The 20,157-nt window shown below is 44.0% G+C and overlaps 1 protein-coding gene across 4 annotated transcripts in view; it reads left to right on the top strand.

Annotated features, from left to right (window-relative positions):
* The window catches only part of LOC130920912 (zinc finger protein Aiolos-like), a 33,105-nt gene that overhangs the window by 5,013 nt on the left and 7,935 nt on the right, over positions 1-20,157 (top strand). The window contains exons 3-7 of one of the 4 annotated variants that reach the window (XM_057844454.1): positions 4,979-5,037; positions 6,462-6,851; positions 15,508-15,675; positions 19,095-19,211; positions 19,872-19,985. In XM_057844454.1, coding sequence (XP_057700437.1) covers positions 6,464-6,851; positions 15,508-15,675; positions 19,095-19,211; positions 19,872-19,985 — 787 coding nt within the window. In that variant the 5' untranslated portion in view covers positions 4,979-5,037; positions 6,462-6,463. The remainder of the gene's footprint in view (positions 1-4,978; positions 5,038-6,461; positions 6,852-15,507; positions 15,676-19,094; positions 19,212-19,871; positions 19,986-20,157) is intronic. The other 3 variants (XM_057844453.1, XM_057844451.1, XM_057844450.1) reach the window with 3 other exon arrangements.

Raw genomic sequence — 20,157 nt, 5'->3', positions numbered from 1 at the left:
TCACAGGTGTGTCTTGACACTTTGTGATACATGCCATAGAGTTTCTGGATCGAAAAGAGGTAAGTACGCGATAATATCTCGTTACAATCATGGTGTCATTAATTATGCTCTCTCATGCACTCACCTCCAATTAGGGTTTTGCTGTTTAATTTTTTTTTAAATGCCCTCCTGTTTAAAATGTTTTCTTCCCCCAGAAAATTGAGATTTTAAGCTTTCCAATGATGTATCACACGTGCATATAGGACAGTTTTGAAATTTGGCCAAATTGGGGGTTTCAGAGTGGAACTTCAAGTCACCTGAGTGTTTTCCACCATATGTATATACAGAGATAGCCAATATTCAAAGAAAGAACCAGAAAATTCATTGACTGCTCAATTTCATTTGAAACTGCAGAATGGAAAAAACAAGCAATAAAATTGACTGCACTGTAAACCGAAAAAAACTCCATAATTTAGCTTAATTGCGGATTGCAAGCAACAGAACAAATAGTTATATTTACTTAAAGTAAATTGACTAATCTGATGCATTAATCTGGTAACTAGTCTTTAATGCTCAAAACAAGATGGAGAAAATGATTTGACTAGATTTAAGAAAAATAATCTGATTAAGACACTCTAAATTTGCAGTATATGGCGCATGCAGGCTTGCACACACGGTAAGATTTTTTCTTGGCCAGAGAGAATATGCAATGTTGCTTTACCCTTTGAAGGTTTGTGCTGAGTGATCATCTCACACTAAATCAGCGGTCTCAAACCGACTCCACAAAGGGCCGCAGTGGGTCCTGGTTTTTGTTCCAACAGATCCAGCACAAACAGTTCAACCAATGAGGTTTCTACTAACATAAGCAGCACCTGATTGCAATCAACTGATTACACTTGTAAGAAACCAGATTGGTGAAAAGGTATTTGTCTCGTTTGGTTGGAATGAAATCCAGTACCCCCTGCGGCCCTTTGAGGACCGGTTTGAGACCACTGCACTAAATGTAACTTGTAGCATTAGCATAGCCTTCGCCTCCACATTAGGCTAATGCTAACAGTGAGCGTCCTCTTAAACTCTCTGGCAACTTTTTTAACATACAGTTCATGGCATCCAGGTGAGAATAAGTCATTATCTGGGTCTTTTTCAAGACTTTATTATTATTATTATTATTTTAGCATCTTCTTCTCTGCATTTTTTCGGCGCGCCGCGCAACCCGAACCATTTCACAAATCGGAACCGTTCAAGTATCGACACGACCGGAATTTTCGTGCGACACAGGGACTTTTTCAAACGACCCTGAAAAGTTTTCTGTTTTCCAGTAAACAGCGATTTTCTAATTTTTTTTTTTTTAATTCATGGAAAATAATGTACTTTTTTTCCTGCTGAGTGTGTATAATCACCAAGTTGGCGTTGTCCTCGTAAACACTGTAGTATGTGCCCGTCTGTCAATGTTCATTCGGAATAGTTGGAAACCTTTATTTGTTTATTCATTCATTTTGGGAGTAAACTTTTTTTTAATTTTACAGACGAAAGCTTTTTTTGTAAATGTCGACTAAAACTAGACGAAATTAGTCTTGAGTTTTCGTCAGCAAAAACTAGACAAAGGCAAACATTTTGAGATGATTAAAATATGATTAAGACTAATAAGTATTAAGTACAAAAATTAAAAGGGCTGCCAAAAACAACACTGATTTGTGCGTGGGACGAGAGTAGTCTTGTTTCTTCTATGCAGCTATATCAGCACGACGGGGCTGTGTCGTTTTGCCGCAGGAAATTATATTACACTCTGTCTGCGCCGAAGCTAATTCCCTGCCCGGACCACTACCACCACATTATAGCCCCGTGGCTTTCTGTAGGATGACCCACCCCACCCGCCAGCCCCTCAGATTTAAAAGCTAGACTTGTCCCTGGTCCACAGTATTCTTGTCTTTTGTTGATGTGATTCTTTTTTCCCCTAAAGTTAAAAAAAAAAAAGAGCGAGAGAGAGAGATCATCTACTATTGGTTTCTTGCAGCAGATCAAAACTGCTCAAAGGCAAATATTCTTCAATGTTCCAATGAGTTACGTAATCTAGAAACTCATGATTATACAAGTATTTGAAAGTCAAAATACAAAAAAAAAAAGATGTAATCTGCCTAAAATGCTTGACATTCATGTCTGCTCAATTACATAATTATGTGAATTGAAATCTATTTTAGTCATTTTTGTCACAGGACAAATACCCTTATAATTAGTAAAATGTTTATCTTCATTTGAAAAACGAAAAAGATGTTTCTTCTGCCTGCCTGCTCCAAAAAAGTCCCACTAGATTATGTAAAGCTCTCTACAGTACATCTGCAACATACTGTACATATGTGGTTTATTGTGCTTCGAGTCTGCACTCTATATCTGGTCGCTCTAGGTGCAAAGTTTCCATTGCACCTTTGAGCATTTCCCACACTGCGAGGGGCCACTTGTCAGCTAATTGCCGCTGCCGAGACCATGATGAGGTTTTTGGATGGACCTGAGTTCACTGGCGGTTTACTGACCTACGAATTCTCAAAAAAAGGTTGTGCAAATGTGTCAGTATATGGCCAGATCCTGCATAAAAGCATGGTTTATGTTTCTTAAAGACCTAAGATTAATTCACTGCCCGGCAGAAGTGGGTAGTAACGCATTACATTTATTCCGTTTCATTTACTTGAGTAACTTTCTGAGAAAAATGTACTTCTAAGAGTACCGTAGTTTCACTAAGCCACACTTTTTACTTTTACTTGGGTAGATGCGTGAAGAAGAAATGCTACTCTTACTCTGCTACTTTGGGTTAAATATTTGATTTGACTTTTTTTTTGCCAGGGATGCCAACAGTAGCTCTACCAGTTTCACCAATGGGGCATCGCAACAATAATCACATGACTCCATTATACCAATCACACTCAAGCTTGCCGTTCTACGATCACACCGGCCTGTTGAATCACGTGGATTCTTTAACACACTGTAAAAAATGAGTACAGCGTTTGACATAAAGCACTGCCCTCAACATTATTGGGAAGCCCCGATTTTAACCTCTCTCCCATTTTTTGGAATTTTTTATTTTCATTTTTTATTTTAATAAAAACCTGTCCTATTCAGCTGTTTGACACGGAGAATGGAAGTCTAAGTGTCCAGTTGTTCTGAACAGTTTTAATGTTTCACATTGACAGTATGGCATACTCCCATTGTGATCATTCAACATACCTCGTTTATTATGACAAAGCAGCGAACAGGAAGGGGTTATGGTGGAAGAGAAGAAAGGAAACAGAAGAAAAGAAACAAACAACAACAAGAAATACATTGAACGCCTACACTAACTAATATGTTGGTGTTATCGTCAGCTGAATGTATTTCCAGTTGACACCATGTGGGGGGCCTGTTGACCAAGGAAAGAAGGGGAGGGGGGTGGGGAAGTCTATAAGCTAAGTGATTGGGAGGGTTAGAGTGTACACAAATCACCTGTGTGATCTAGAACCCAGTAATCGTGTGAATCCCTTGTGAGTGTAAACCCGTTGGGAACCGACCCTACGCTGCCCCACCGCCAATCCCAGCACCGGGACCCCTCCACTCGAGCACGCCCAATCACATTCAGCCGCACGTGATCCCCACCCAGCACGCGGCCGCTGGGCAGATGAGCGGAGATGTCGCGTCGACGCCAACCCAGGGCCCACAGCCCCCATGTAGCCAGTCCGGGGAGGGAGGGCGTTCGGGGGGGGGCAGCACAGCCCATCCCTCCTCCCGCAGCACCGGCCCTCCGGGATGGGAAGAGGGGACGCAAACCCCCCCCCCCCAGGTCCCATCCATCCCACAAACTTGGTGTGTGATGCATTAAAATCAGGGGGGAGCCTGGCCCTGTATGGCCCTGTCCCAACTCTCCCCGGATGAATGAATGAGTATGTAGGTGCCAGGTTGAAAGACAATCACAGTGCAAAGTGAGGAGTGCATGAATTAAGAGGCAGGCTCCCGCAGCCGTTGTTCCGTCCACCAGAGCCACCGGCCGCAGGGCTGGAGAAACGCCAGGGCCACGATCAACCCCCGCCCCAGACCACCCCTGGCGCACCCGCAACTGCAAACCCCTCCCCCCGCCGCCCGAGAACCCGCCCCGCTCCACGAACAGGCGCTACGCCAAGCGCCGGAGACCAGGGGACGTCCACCCCACCGGCAAGGGACAGCAAACCCCATCCAAGGCCCCTCGTGCCCCAAGAGGCCCTGCCGACGACCCCGCCGGCAGGAGGGCAGTGGCAGCCGCTGCAGTCTGGAGAGGCGGACAGGGCCGGAAACAGACCAAGGGGACGGAGGCGTATGACACCAGGGAGCACCTCGCCGGTACCCGGGAGAAGGAGACGCGGCTCCGGCTGAGCCGACCCGGGAGGGAACTGTGGCCGCCGCATTCACCCCCCCATCCCACCCCACCCCGGCCGGCCAGGGAAGGGCCGCGGCACCCGCACAGCGCCGACTCTCTCAAATTTTTTATTTGGCACCGATTGACCACGGAAAATCACAGATGATCCTTTTAATTTCATAATTGGAACTATGGAGAAACTATTCACAATTCAAACTAGGAACTATTTTCTCCACTAGAGGGCACTCATGCTCTATGGACAAATGATGATTCATTTCTGTATTTTTTTTTCTATCGGCGGAATTCAATGTATTTGGTTTTTTGGGGGTTTTGGGGGGGCTTAAAGTGCCCATGACAGCGAAAAGCATGTTTATTTCATATTTTACACTGTATTTTATGCTCCTCAATGAAATGGACCGCTTGGATGTGTGTGTAAGTGATCGATTTACATATTTAATTTTTTTAATCTCACGCCAAGAAAATGAGTGACTTCCCAGATTGAGGAAGAATGCGAATGTGACGTCACCCGGGTCAGCATCTCACAATACAGCATTGCTTTATGGCATGCAGATGGAATGCAGATTGAGCTGACTTTGCGGATTAATTCGTTTATTTTTCGCATCACTCCTGCCAAATGTGCTGCAGGTTTTTGTCGCTGCACCAGGCAGAGTCCGACAACTGTGGCACCATTGGACTTGGAGAAAGTGAGTAAACTACGTGTTTTGTATTATGTCAAATACTGGGATCATGCCACACGTTTTAAAAAGGAGGTGGCTTGCATTTTGTGGATGACAATGCTCCTTGTCCACCGGGAAGGACCACACGGCTGAAGACCTGCGGCTTGTCGCACACCCCCATCTTCGTGTGCCCGCCTAGAATGCGCTTTCCTAGGCTTGGCCACGAGCAGCTCCGTGCACCGATGTCAGCCGGTTTGTCCACCGAGAATGGGCTATTTTCGCCGTTCATTCCTGGCGACGAGCACAGCCGTGTCCGCAGCAGAACGTCGCTTTTTCCTCCATCTCCGAAGCCGGGGAAATGACAAAAGCCGGACTAACTCCGGTTGCATAAAATACCGTTCGGGAGAGGAAGAAGTTGGCAGTTTTGACCATTATGCAGTAATTTTCCTCTGTCCTACTGAACAAATGCATTTTAATATTTTCCATTTAGCACAAGACTGTTATTTGTCATGACCATACCATTTATTTAGAAATTGGGGAAAAACACTTAGATAAAAAGAATATCCTGTAAAAATATTGGAGTAGAAAGATTGAAACAATCATGACATTTTGATGCTGTCTGTCGCATTTTCCTCATTCTGAATCTTGCCCCTCAACGGGCTGAATTCTAAATCAGATGAAATTGTGACCCTGCCGACGTCATCCCCCAGCTGGGGATGCTAGAGCGCTATAATGACAGGCGGGGCTAAACGGCAGATTAAAAAACTAATTTCTCGTCATCTGCACTTTGCCAAACTCTTGTATATAGAATAAATAAATATGATTCTCATTGACATTATAGCCTAATTCTATTTAAGTTTTTTTTATGCTGTCACAGGCACTTTAAAGTGGTTATTTAATGGGTTATTGTACAGTATAATTATAACAGTTCATATAGATAACTGTGCTGAGAAAAAAAAAAAATGACATTTGAAAAAGTCAAACATCATAAGCAGTTACTCATAATGTTACTCATGACTTGACTATTCTTTTCAACAAAGTTTTTTTTTTTACTTGAGTGCATTTTTTGAATGACTAATTGAATAATATATTTTGAAGTAATGCTACTCTTACTTGAGTAAAACTTTTGGCTACTCCATCCACCTCTGCTGTCTGGTTTCAGCAGGGAAAAAAATCGTTTAATTGAAGCAATTATTATAACCGATCCTGTTTGTAATTTACAGTATGTGCATTCAGAGAAAAATGCCTTCTCCTAATTTTCACAAAGTACTCTTTTGTTGTTGTTGTTGTTGTTGTTAAAATACCAAAGTAACAAGTATAAGTAAATATGTCCTCTGAATATTTTTCTGCATTTTGTATATCTCATTTGATCCGACAGTCTTATTTTAAGGTCATATTGAGAAAATAAATTTTAAATATCAAACATTTATTGCGCCTCTATCCCCACCTAGGAATGATAAAGGTCGAGGACGAAGACACAGGAAACAATGAGAAGTACCCTGAGGCTGAGTCAGAATGCGCAATTTTGCCAAAGGAGGAAAGAAATGTCTCTGAGGAACAAATGGAGGAAGGATATGATGGCAACAGAACAGAAGATGACGATTACAATGATGAAGAGAGAGATTGCGGGGCTGAACCAGAGGACTTGTCGTTGGTAGACTACTCACTGTACAACAGTGCAGCTCTGCAGGATGGCTCAGCAGAGGCCACATCCGAGAGGACCTACATGACTGGAGCCATGAGTCCCCACACGCAGTCAATGGGGAAGCTTAACTGTGACATCTGCGGCTTGTCCTGCGTCAGCATCAACGTACTGCTGGTGCACAAACGCAGCCACACGGGTAAGCTCAGGAACCTAATCAACACTTAACATCATACAACAGCCCTTGTGCAATTCTCACTCTGTCGACACATTTCAATAGATAGTGTGTTGCCCAAGGTAGGTGAAAATGGCAGCCACATATGGAAGATGATGAATACAATGGTTTGTATTCAGCCTTTGTTTTAACCTATTAAATATACTGTATTGTTGCTCTTCGTATCATCATAGAATTTTTTTCAACCTTTAAGATGGCCTCCAATCGAACATTAACATGCACTTGACTAATGATTATCTATTGTAGAAGGGCTGTTTGATTTTGCCTAACAAGAAAATCCCAATTATTTTCTCTCAAACACGATTTTCCGATATCGTTTATGTTTTCTTGGCAAAATAAAAAATAATGACAAATAAAGCATTCAAACTTATTTTTTCTTTATTAGAACTGAAAGTGCCAGTGAATTTAACTCTGTTAATATCCACAAAACAATCCCTTGGGATTAGGAGCATTTTATTTATACAACAGATTCCAGCCCTATTCTTAATTACAGCGATAATGAACGAAGAAAGTGCATATGCCATTTGAAACAAAATCAAACATGAGCAAAGGTAAACGGTCAGTCCGCGAGCAAGTCTACCAACCAGCTAGCCAGCCAGTCAATCAAGTCAGTCAGGTGAAGTAGGAAAGCAGCCAGGCTCAGGGTGATGTGCTGTCATATTTCTCTCTGGTCTTACTTACATAAACTAATGATTAGTGCAAAACTCACTCAGTAATAACAATAAATAAGGTGGCGATCATCTTGTCTGAACAAAGACAATTAAGCACCCTACTGAACGTAATAAAAAGAATGATCCCTTAGGTTTATGAGCACCTCATCTTGACAAAAGACATCAGGTCAAGCACATTAATGGGCCAATGAAAAATGTGCATATAGATTCAATTTTCAAATGTAGAACTTTGCATTTTCCCAAAATATGTTATTGTATTGAAACAAAAAACAACATGGAATGGTTTTAGTTACTGCAATCTAGTAACAGCAATCTTTAAAGGGAAATGAGACAGACGAGAGACAGACACTCAGCCAGACGTGGTACTACTTTACTGTTTGTCGTTGTATTGTACATGAAAGTGTTCTACATAAACAACAATACTTTAAGTACATCGTGAGATAATAGACCCACTTATGACGTTATTCAATTTGTGTCCAAGTTGGGCTGGTCTAAAGTAGCAGAATCGCCTGTAGCCATAGTTGTTGTTGTTGTTGTTGTTGTTGTTGTTGTTTAGGACGGCATGCTCTCGTGGGAGAAAGCGGAAATGCAGAGGAAGCTACGGCGGCTTAGATGAACCAAAATGGTGCGGTTTGAAAATGGAACGTACCGATTAACGTAACTTTTAACGATAACGTAACTTTTTTTAACATTGTTTTAGAACCCATTGTTTTAGAGCGCTGCCCCTCCCCCCCACCCCCAAATGGCTGGGGAAGGGCCATGGCCCTGGGGCGGCACCCATGCGGCATCTCCACTTATCTGCGGGACTATCACATGTCAAATGGGATTCATGCATGACTAGGTGAAATTAGACACCCTCAAGTAAAAAACCTTAGTGTCAGGACTAACGATGAGACAGCATAGAATAGGATGCCAACATACTCACACTCAGAGGCGTAGCAAGGGTCCCCAGGGGCCCCAGGCAACAAGCAACATGGGGCCCTTCGAGCATGTTTAAGTAGGGGGGATAGTTGGCCTTGGAGCAATAGCATATTTAATGAAAGTATAATAACTCCTCGGTCTCATAGAGCGCTTTTTAGGACACTCAAGTGTCCGGCTTTGACTACATTAGCACATAAAACTACAGTAACATAGTACACTCACCGCTGTCTTGCTTCCTTTTCTCTTCTGCTTTTGTTTTCTTTCTTTTGTCACTTCCAGAAGCATAACTTCTCTTCATTTTGGATATACGCCAATTTAAAAAAAAACAAATCGCCGCTCACTCTCACGTGTCATGTGGGGGGGGGGGGGGGGGGGGGTAGAGTGAGTGAAGGGGCCCCTTCAGGGAACTCAGACACAAGGCTTTCACTGGCACTGTCACACTTGTCGCTGCGACAGTGCAGTAAAGCTGAGTGTGCTAAATCTGTTGGCCCTCTGGGGTCCCCTGCTGGCTAGGGGGCCTAGGCAATTGCCTGGTTTGCCTAATGGGATGCGACGCCTCTGCTTTCAGACCCCCCCCTTTCCTTGGTTATCAAGTCCCCCACATGGTGTCAACTTGAAATACAACTAGCTAACGATCAGGGGTCGCGTTAACCGAATATTTTCCGTCGTTGACCGGTTTTTTAAAACGGTGACGGAAAAAACTGAAGTCCGTCCGTCATTTTGACAGGTTGCAATTCACACCCCAGACCACAGGGTGGCGAGTGAGCATATTAATTAACTATTGTCTCTTTTAATGCATGACGTTGTTGGCTATTCTGTCAGAATATTGTAGCGTCACCGGGGTCTGGCGGCGGCACAGTGATTGACACATCAACGCGAGGTTCTTATTGGTGCACCTGATGTGCCAGCGCGTCATCCAATTGGTGGACTAGATTGCCGCCTGTGTATAGACCCCAATCACATGACGTCACAACTTCGCCCCCCTGACTGGAGCCGCCATATTGTGTGTCGGCTGTGTTTACACATTACCGCTATGTACATGCCTCCTATTACGGCGTGTTTTTCTGCTCGTTAACATTAATAATCAAAATGGTGAAGGCGTGTGTGGCGGTTGGTTGCAGTAACAGAGAAGATAGACAGAGAGACTTGAAGTTGTACCGTATTCTGAGAGACCCGAAGAGGAAAGCGAGATGGACTGCTGGAATTCGACAAGAAATCTGGGCACCAAACGATCACCACAGACTATGTAGTAGTCATTTTATATCTGGTAAGATGCATTTAATATATATTTAGAAGATTTTGGGCTGACAACCACAATTAAGATCATTGTGTGACGTTGGTGATTGGGGTCTATATAGTTGCCTCTTTTTCTTTGGGGGCAGAGTTGTTGTTTTGTTGGTGTTGGCGGTAAGCAGAGTAAAAAGAGGGAGAAAAATACCACGACTTCCGTGTCTAATTTTTCGCCGCCAAGCAAGCGTTACAATATTAATTAAAAATGAATGAAAACAAAATACTATTGAATATGTCATCATTATCATTTTAAAAATTTAAGTGACGGGTAAAAATAGATTATGACCGGATTTTTATTACCCTGTCAGTCAAAATGACAGACAACGAAAATGTCTAGCGCAACCTCTGCTAACGATAGCACCACCATATTCATAGTATAAGCGTTCTATGTATTTCTTGTTGTTGTTTGTGCTTTTTCTGTCTCTTTCCTTCTTTTCTTCTGTTGCCCCAAAACCCCTCCCCGTTCGCTGCTTTCTCCGAATAAACAAGATACGTTGAATGACCACAATGGAAGTATGTCATACTCCCATGTAATTCATTAGAATTGTTCAGCACCAATCGGACACGCAGATCTCCATTCTCTGTGTCAAGCAGCGGAACAGGACAGGTTTTAAAAATAAATTTAAAAAAAAAAAAAAAATTTGTTTTAACAAGAAAAGTCGGAGTCCGGGGCTTGAGTGTCGAGGGCTGAAAAAGACGGGAAAAACAGCCGACCTTATCCAGAGGTAGCTTTTTTATCGACACCTTTTTCTTGTGTCATTTGCCAATTTGCCATACGCCACTGACAATGACATTCTCCGGTTTCAACAATCTATCCTTAACCACCATATCCCCTGTCTTTCTTATATTTTATATCCTCTGGTTGTCTTATGTCCCTGACCATTCTTGGGGGTAATTCACATTGCTATATTTGTGTCGCCATCACTAATGCTACTTAGTGACAGCCAACGAACACTTTTAATTTTTTCATTCATAACAAACCTTAATTCTATAATTTATTTACACTTCCTCCTTACCAAAGTTGTATTTTACAACAGAAAAGATAACAAAAGTGGCAGTCAGATACCATTTTAATTTTTTTCAGGTCATTCATTGTCAGACAGAAGCAGCACGGCAAAACGCCACGCTAAAAAAATTAAGTAAAAATATCAAAATGGCTTACCTCTTCGTCCTCTGTAGGACCATAGCCGCCAACAAAATGTTTACTGCATATGAAGGTGAATGGCTTCACCTTGCTGGCATTAAACTGGTCTTTTGGACGTCCGCACAAGTTGATCCATTCTTGACATTTTTTCCTCTTTTTTTGGCTTTGGGAAACATATGAAGAAAACATCCTTCATATGTCGCAATGTCTAGTCGTTTTTGCAAGTTCCATAGCAACACTGTTTACTCGGCATGTTCTTTTTTGAAAGATTATTGGCAGAAAACAAGCAGTACTAGCATGGGTTGTATGCGAGGGCGCTTCTATGTTGACCCACTTCCGGTATACGATGGTGACTTCACGGTCTAAAAATAACATTCTTGCGGTACGCTATTGGGTGGCACATCTAATGGCCATTTGAGACATACAGTGGAAGCCATGTCTTGAAATGAAAAGGAATGGATGGATGGACTGACAGATGGATGGATAATAACTCTCACAGACACCCACACTGTCAAAAATTTAGCATTATCTCTGTGGACAGGCAGCGATTGTTAAATTAAGCTTTTTTTATCTGAATAAATTGTAAGTGTACCTAATTAAGTGATATACGTTAGTCACAAATAAATGTTTTGGATAATGGGAAGAAAACATGAAATTTAACTTACCGTATTTTTCGCACTATAAGGTGCATCAGATTATCATGAGTGCCTTTAATGCGGGGGTCCTGTCGGGCGCGCGCTGGTGTCGTGGGCGGGTGGGGGGGCCGCGCGGGTGCCGGTCCGGGGCCACGGCCCTTCCCCGGCCGGCCGGGGTGGGGTGGGGTGGAGTTGGGGTGGGGGCCGGGGGGTGCATGCGGCAGCCATGGTTCCCTCCCAGGTCCGCCCGGCCGGAGCCGCGTCTCCCTGTACCGGGTGCCGGGGAGGTGCCCTCTGGTGTCATGCCGCGCGCCCCTCCTGGCCCGGGGGTGGGTTGTGGGGGGCGCGCTTCCGTCCCCTTGGTCTGCTTCCGGCCCTGTCCGCCTCCCTGGGCCGCGGCGGCCGCTGCTGCCCCCCGGCCGGCGGGGTCGTTGGCGGGGCCTCTTGGCGCCCGCGGGGCCTTGGGTGAGGCTTGCTGTCCCTTGCCGGTGGGGTGGGCGTCCCCTGGTCGCCGGCGCTTGGTGTGGCGCCTGCTCGGAGTGCGGGGTGGGTGCTCGGTGGGTGGGGGGGGGGGCGGTCGCGGAGGCGCCGTGGGTGGTCTGGGGCGGAGATTGATCGGGGCCCTGACGCCTCTTCTGCCCTGCGGCCGGTGGTTCTGGTGGACGGGGCCACGCCCGCGGGAGCCTGCCTCTTAACTCACGCACTTCTCACTTCGGCACTGTAAATATTTTTCACCTTGGCACTTACATGCTCATACATTTCTCCGGGGAGAGTTGGGACGGGGCTTTACAGTCCCGGCCCGGCTCCCCCCTGTTTTTAATGCACCACACACCAAGGTTGTGGGATGGTTGGGACCTGTTGGGGGTGGGGGTACCTCACGGCTGCCTCCTCACCACAGGCCCCGCCATCTCTGCACCTTTTTTAAATGCACCACACATCATACTCCACAGGAGAGCTCTGGCAAAGGGCGGTGGGACGGGCGGCTGGGCAGAAGCTCCATGCTGCGGTCCCACTGCCCCAAGCCAAGCTCTCCTATTTTAATGCATACATTGCACTACCCTCCCCTCACACCCCCATCACGGTGCTGGGTGATGGCTGCCAGTCGGGAACCTGGCAGCCACAGTAATAGGGTGGTAGGTGGGTCCCACACTTTTTTATATGGCGTGGCTCCTGGGGTGTGGCCTCCCCTCTGCCTCGGCTGCCGGCCGCGGGAGTAGGTTGGGGGGTCGGGTCTCCGATCTTGCATCGCCCCGTGGCAGTTCCTGGGCGTTCTCCTGCCTCCGCCTTCCCCTCTCTTCTCTGGCTGGACATCCGCCCTGCCCATCCACTGGGCGCCGGTGTATCAGCGGGGTGTCGCCTGCACCGGCGGGGGACCCTGCCTTGCCTGGGGCTTGGTGGGCCGCTGGGGGTCCCGTGGCGTGCCGTGCCGGTTGGGGGGCTGCGGCTGTGGCTCGTGGCCCGGGTGGGCGGGCGGGGGTGGGTGTAGGCGTGGGGTTGGTGATGCGTCCCCTCCTGCCATCCCTGAGGGCCGGTTGATGGGTGCGCGGGTGGCCCGGGGGACCACCCTGGGTCCCGGGGGGGGGACGATGGCTCCTTTGCTGGGCTGCGGGAGGAGGGATGGGCTGCGCATGGCCCCCCGCCCCCGCGCCCGCCCTCCCTCCCTCCCCGGGCTGGCTGGCTGGGGGCTGTGGCCCTGGGTTGGCGCCCGCGCGGCTTCTCCGCCCGTCTGCGTGGCTGTCGCGCGCCCGGTGGGGCCTGCGTGCTGCTGGATGTGGTAGGGCATTCTCGGGTCGGGGGTCCCGGTGCCGGGATTGGCGATGCGGCGGCGTAGGGTTGGTCGCCAACGGGCTTACTCATAAAAGATTCACACGATTACTGGGTTCTAGATCACAGAACTGATTTGTGTACACTCTACCCCTTTCAATCACTTAGCTTATAGGCTTATAGACACCCCCACCCCCATTCTCCTCTTTCACTGGCCAATAGGCCCCCACATGGTGTAAACCGGAAATACATCTCGCTGACGATAGCACCAGCATATTAGTAACTAGTTTAGATGTTCAATGTATTTCTAGTTGTTGTTTGTGTATGTGTTTCTTTTCCTTCTTCTCTTGTATTTCTTTTCTTCTTTCCCCCCATAATCCCTTCCTGTTCGCTGCTTTGTCATAATAAAAAGGTATTTTGAATGATCACAATGGGAGTATGTCAGACTCTCAATGTGAAACATTAAAACTGTTCAGAATCTGGGCACTTAGACTTCCATTCTCTGTGTCAAACAGCTGAACAGGACAGGTTTAAAAAAAATAAATAAATAAAAAATAAAAAAAATGAGCGCCTTTAATGAATGGAGCCGCCCCAAACGGAAAGTCATGACATGATTAACCAAAATTTATCCATATACTGTATAAGGCGCATTGGATTATAAGGTACACTGTCGGCTTTTGAGAAAATTGAAGGCTTTTGGGTGCGCCTTATAGTGCGAAAAACACGGAACAATTTTTTCTTAGAATGGCTGTAGCTTTTTCATGTGGTTCTTATATAGATTTTTCTTTCAGTCATGGGAGAATAGAATGGCTGTAGCTTTTTCATGTGGTTCTTATATAGATTTTTCTTTCAGTCATGGGAGAAGACCGTTTGGGGGTTTTTGACAGTGAGGACGTGCTTAGCGGTTCTCTTTTTAAAGATGGGTGGTTGATATGGTTTTTGCAAGTCACTACGGTCATCAATGGAAGAAGTAAAGGCATCTGGCTAGAATAAGTTCCATGACAGAAAAAAAGGTATCAGAGTAATTCACCCAAGTATGTACTGTTAGAATGCTACCTCAGTGTCGTATTTAATGGATGTAAACAGTCCTTTGAATCCAAAGGCACAGGTTTGGTCTAAACATTGGTAGGGATGATGTAACAGCATAACCTGCATGTACACTTTTTGCTCAGGATGGGACATAAATAAGACCAAACAGATTGGGTGAACTGGGGTCAGGGCTACATTTTTCATGAATATGAACCTAATTAATTCATATGCTAATACAGGGGTGCTCATTACGTCGATCACGATGGACCAGTCGATTGCAGTATGGGTAGCTCACGGCATACCAAGATTTTTTTAAATGTAGATAGTTAATTATGATTATGTTGTGTTGTGTGGGCAACATAGGAGTTTAATGCAGCACCCATCTCTCTCTAAGCAGCTTCTTGCTCACGTTTTTCTGGTTATATAGTTTCCAGCAGAGTTTGCTACATTTCTCCCAGTTCAATAACTAACGTTAACAGAAGAAAACACAAACAGAAGGACAGTCCTCTCTAAGCGGCTTCCTACTCGAGTTTTGCAGGTTAGCAAGTTCACAAAGTTTATTGTTATGCTAACTCTGATGCAGGTCAGACTTTCAGTAGCAAAAATAGTGGTGTGTTTCCTACCTCCACAACATTGGCGTCTTTTGAAATTACATACAGTGGCTGCTGCTGGCCGAAAAAAAACTTTTAATTTCCCTCCTTTTCGAAGGGGGAGGAGGAGGCGGCATGTTGTCGACTTAGGGACTGTGCGAGTGCGAGCGTGCATGTGTGTCAGGGGTGAAGTCATCAGCCAATCAAACGTGTGTTTGAGGTGGAAAAAAATGGACCGGCGCATTCAGCAAGTGAAAAGGGGTAAATGTAAGTTTTAACATAATGAAAATAATTCACTTAATATTTGTAGGGTCAATTCTTTTCTTTCAACATATGGGAAGACAATCTAAATTACCCATATAACTGAACCCATTATATAATGCATATAAGTTTGCTTAAAAGTTGGTAGGGACAATTTGAGCATTCTGAAAAATTGGTAGTGTTATGTCCATATCGTCCCTATGCAAACCTACGCCCTTGTTTGAATCCCTGTATAGGGTTAGGCAAGTTTGATATGATACTGTATTTTATAGAAAAGTGTTTATTTGTATACCCCTTTACTTGTATAATTACTAGGTGAAAGACCATTCCACTGCAGTCAGTGTGGCGCTTCCTTTACCCAGAAGGGAAACCTGCTTCGCCACATCAAACTACACTCCGGGGAAAAGCCTTTCAAATGTCCCATGTGCAGCTACGCTTGCCGCCGACGTGACGCCTTAAGCGGACACCTGCGCACCCATTCTGGTACCTATCAACCACATACACACTCAGATGAAAGAATGTGGTGAACTGATACTGAATGCACCTGTGTCTTGTCTAAAACCCGCATGTATGATTTCTACTGTGGCTGCACAGCTTTTCCAGTCAAACCCTGCCATGCATGATGACACATTATCACACATTGCTTCTTACCGGTACTTGGTTTACTTGTGACAATTATCAGATTCACTTCATTTTTTTTTTTTTTTTACCTACTGCTACAGTGTATCACAAAGGTGAGAACACCCCTCGCATTTCTGCAGATATTTATGTATATATCTTCATGGGACAACACTGACAAAATGACACTTTGACACAAACAAAAGTAGTCTGTGTGCAGCTTATATAATAGAGTTCATTTATTTTCCCCTCAAAATAACGCAAAATATAGCCATTAATATCTACACCCCTGGCAACAAAAGTGAGTACACCCCTTAGAAACTACGGACATCTCTCAATGTCCAAATTGAGTACTGCTTGGCATTTTCCCTCCAAAATGTCATGTGACTCGTTACAGGAGTGCTGTCAGCATTGCTGCAGAGATTGAAGAGGTGGGGGGTCAGCCTGTTAGTGCTCAGACCATACGCCGCACCCTACATCAAATTGGTGTGCATGGCTGTCACCCCAGGAGTAAGCCTCTTCTGAAGACGGTACACAAGAAAGCCCGCCCGTCTCATCAGACCATAGGACATGGTTCCAGTAATCCATGTGCTTTGTTGACATGGCTTCAGCAAACTGTTTGTGGGCTTTCTTGTGTTCCGTCTTCAGAAGAGGCTTCCTCCTAGGGTGACAGCCATGCACAGCCATGGATTTAGTGTAGGTTTTTGGGCTGTGGAAGAAATTAATGGAATTATAATGTATTCCAATGGGAAAATCTTGCTCGACATACAGTACGACCATTTTGACTTTCAAACAAGGTCCTGGAACGAATTAACTAGGTATGTAGAGGTACCACTGTAATACTGTGCTGTTTTCCATCCGTTTTTTCTACTAGAGTGGTACCTCTACCATAGACTTCATAACCTATTGACATGACACAGGAAACAGGGCCGATTCGTAGGGGGCCTATTTTCAAAAACTTCAAATTCAAATATTTACAAAACCAAAGCTGCTACCGACCTAAAACCTAAACAGGCACCTACCTTAGCCATATATGAGTCACCATGGTCAGCAGCATATAAAAATTCCAAGTCGTTTCCTTATAAAATCATGGTTAATTATTTTCTATATAAGTATAACACAACTTAAAATTGCAATAAAAGTCTCAGATTTTACACTTGATGCACAAAAATCACCAAATGCAGAGATAATCACCTATATTTTCAGGATCAATAGCAATATTTAACATATCATACAATTTTTTGACCAAAAAAATTTTCATCAGCTAATAAATCACTCCATTTAACATCAGAAACTTAATACTTGAGGAGAACATGCAGAATCAATCATAAATAATATGTAAATAGATAATTAATAAATTCTATATACAATCACAAATTATTATAGAATAGAATATCCTTTTATTATCATTTTACACTATATACTGTTAGCGAATGAGGCTAGGGGCCGCCAGGCGTAAACAGAGCCTTTCTGGTGAAAATTCTTGTGAATAACTGCTTAAATTCCCGAATTCTTCATAGATATGGATGTAAAACAGTCTCGATTCTTGGTTAAAAGCAAAGAAACCGTACAGTTAGCATTTATTTTATGTATATTGACGAAGTGCCGTGCTGCTATGTTAGCGAATGAGGTTAGCGGCCGCCCGGCATAAACGGAGCTTTTCTGGCGAAAATTCTTGTGAATAAATGCTTAAATCCCGAATTCTTCATAGATATGGACGTAAAACAGTCTCGATTCTTGGTTAAAAGCAAAGAAACCGCACAGTTAGCATTTATTTTAACGTATATTGACAAAGTACTATCCTACTATGTTAGCGAATGAGGCAAGTGGCCGCCCGGCATAAACGGAGCTTTTCTGGCAAAAATTCATGTGAAGAAATGCTTAAATCCCTGAATTCTTTATAAATAGGGATGTAAAACAGTCTCGATTCTTGGTTAAAAGTAAACTATGAGGCTAGTCAGTTACGAAAATTAGCCACCTCCATGTGTAAATTCTTGCGACTAAATGCACGCATGCATGGTATGAAAAATATAATATTTACCTTGAATCCTCCAACAAATCACTACTGAGACAATCCTTCCTGTTTGTATGCGGTACAACTTTCGTAGTTAAATCCAATCGTAAGTAAATCCAAGCTTAAATCCCACATGAGCGTGTGCCGTCTTTGGCTATTACTAAATGAAGCTCGGCCCCCTCTGATAAGGCGTCGCGCAAAGAATGACGAAGTGGCACGTCGATAGTGATGATGTCTATGCCTCTACTTACGAACGTCTCTATATACAGAATTTTCTGGTTAAAACTCGCCTCAATGGGAAAATATTGCCTCTTGTTACAAAAGAAATTTCAGGATACGGAAGGCAAAAATACAGTACACAGTACCATGCTACTATGTTAGCGAATGAGGCTAGTGGCCGCCTGGCGTAATAGGAGCTTTTCTGGCGAAAATTCATGTGAAGAAATGCTTATACCCTGAATTCTTTATAGATATGGACGTAAAACAGTCTCGATTCTTGGTTAAAAGTAAACTATGAGGCTAGTCAGTTACGAAAACTAGCCGCCTCCATGTGTAAACAACGAAGAAAATTCCTGCGAATAAATGCTTCAATCACGCACGCGTGGTACGAAAAATATAATATTTACCTTGAATCCTCCAACAACTCACTCCTGAGACAATCCTTCCTGTTTGTATGCTAGTTAAATCCAATCGTAAGTAAAACCAAGCTTAAATCCGACATGAAAAATACAGTATGGCTGGTACTCGCAGCTCCCAGAGTTTGCTCATTGTAACAACAATAGCCATTGGCTATTGCCCAGCCTTCCTGGCATCCAAATGGCTAAGAGGGACCTCTACTGTATGTGTGTGTGTATCCGAGCGTCCTCTTCATTCGCCCCCCGTGTTCCGATAACGTAACATGAGTGCATTAACTTTTATTCTTATTTTTTTACATTATGCACATGTCTGATTTAATGTTTAATGTGCAATAATCTAATTGTAACATGTGTTTGCTACATGTTTTGATGCATTTCTATGCATTATAAAAGATTTCTGTCCGAATTTCGGGGGGGCTTGGAACAGATTAGGGCATTTAAATGAAAAACGCGTCTCTACTTACAGAATTTTCAAGTTATGAAACTACTTCTAGAACAAATTAATTTCAGATGTAGAGGTATCACTGTACTCTTCTTCAGGTGTGCGGGTCTATGCTGTATAATTGTTGCACTGTACACACACACACACACACACACAAAAAATCCTCGTCCCTGACTAATTGTCCTGCTTACAGTAGAGAAGCCCTTCAAGTGCAACCTCTGCAGTCGTAGTTACAAGCAGCGCAGCTCCCTCGAGGAGCACAGAGAGAGGTGCCATGTGTACATTCACAGTAATGCACCTGCTGAGAAAGGTAAGAAGCTATCGCGTATTTATCATTCTTTAAATAAATGTCGTCATTATCATCAATTGTGCAGTAACTGTGTTTTAATCTGACTTGCACACTATGTGATTTTATGGATTATAGGATATCTTGCTTTTTAGTATGATGATAGTTTTATAGCTGCTGGCCCTTCATTTTTGGAAAATAGGTTATGTATGTTGTAGTTTGGCGGCCTGCTGCTTAACAGACCACTTCCTCTACCTACAGAGTGGAGCCAGCCACCTATGTAGGGCACATGTTTCAGCCAGCTCACGCACACCAACAAAATACCTTTGCATTCTAATAGGAGCACACTACACCACAAACACAGGGCTGTGCTTATGTGGTCACCAACGTCGGCAGTTTCTGTCTGATAGAGTGTTAGCAGTGAGGAAGTACATCCTCATCTTGCACTGGTAAAGCAAAAATGCTACAGGAAGTGAGGTCAAAGGAACTTTTGATTTCACGTCAATATCTTGTATTTCCTTTGCCTCAAGCTGCTGAGGAGTGATTCACTCATTTTTTACATCCAAGGTAGGGAGGAAAGTGGACATTTGGGCATATGGCTTGATTTTTTTTCTCCATCTTAAAATATATTTTTATTGATTTCCTTCTGTGTATGACTAAGCAGTTTGTTCTCATTCTGTGAAGCAGACGACAGTCCCATTTCGAGGACTCAGATGGGCACTGAGCGTGCGCTGCTTCTTGACAGGCTCGCCACAAATGTAGCCAAACGCAAGAGTTCCATGCCGCAGAAGTTTACAGGTAAGTACCCATTTCGCAACAAACAAACAGACAACATGCAAACAAATGTTTGATTTTTTTAAATTGAAATGACTGATATTTCCATTTCATGTCCACTTGCTTACTGGATTCTTTAAATGCAATATTTAAATTTACACATTGTGAAGCTCTCTTTTAAATTGTATTGTATATT

This window comes from Corythoichthys intestinalis, chromosome 8 (genome assembly GCF_030265065.1).
Source record: "Corythoichthys intestinalis isolate RoL2023-P3 chromosome 8, ASM3026506v1, whole genome shotgun sequence".
In the NCBI taxonomy this organism is placed as follows: Eukaryota; Metazoa; Chordata; class Actinopteri; order Syngnathiformes; family Syngnathidae; genus Corythoichthys; species Corythoichthys intestinalis.
The sequence above is the reverse complement of the archived record's forward strand: the minus strand, read 5'-3'. Positions and strand labels throughout refer to the sequence as shown.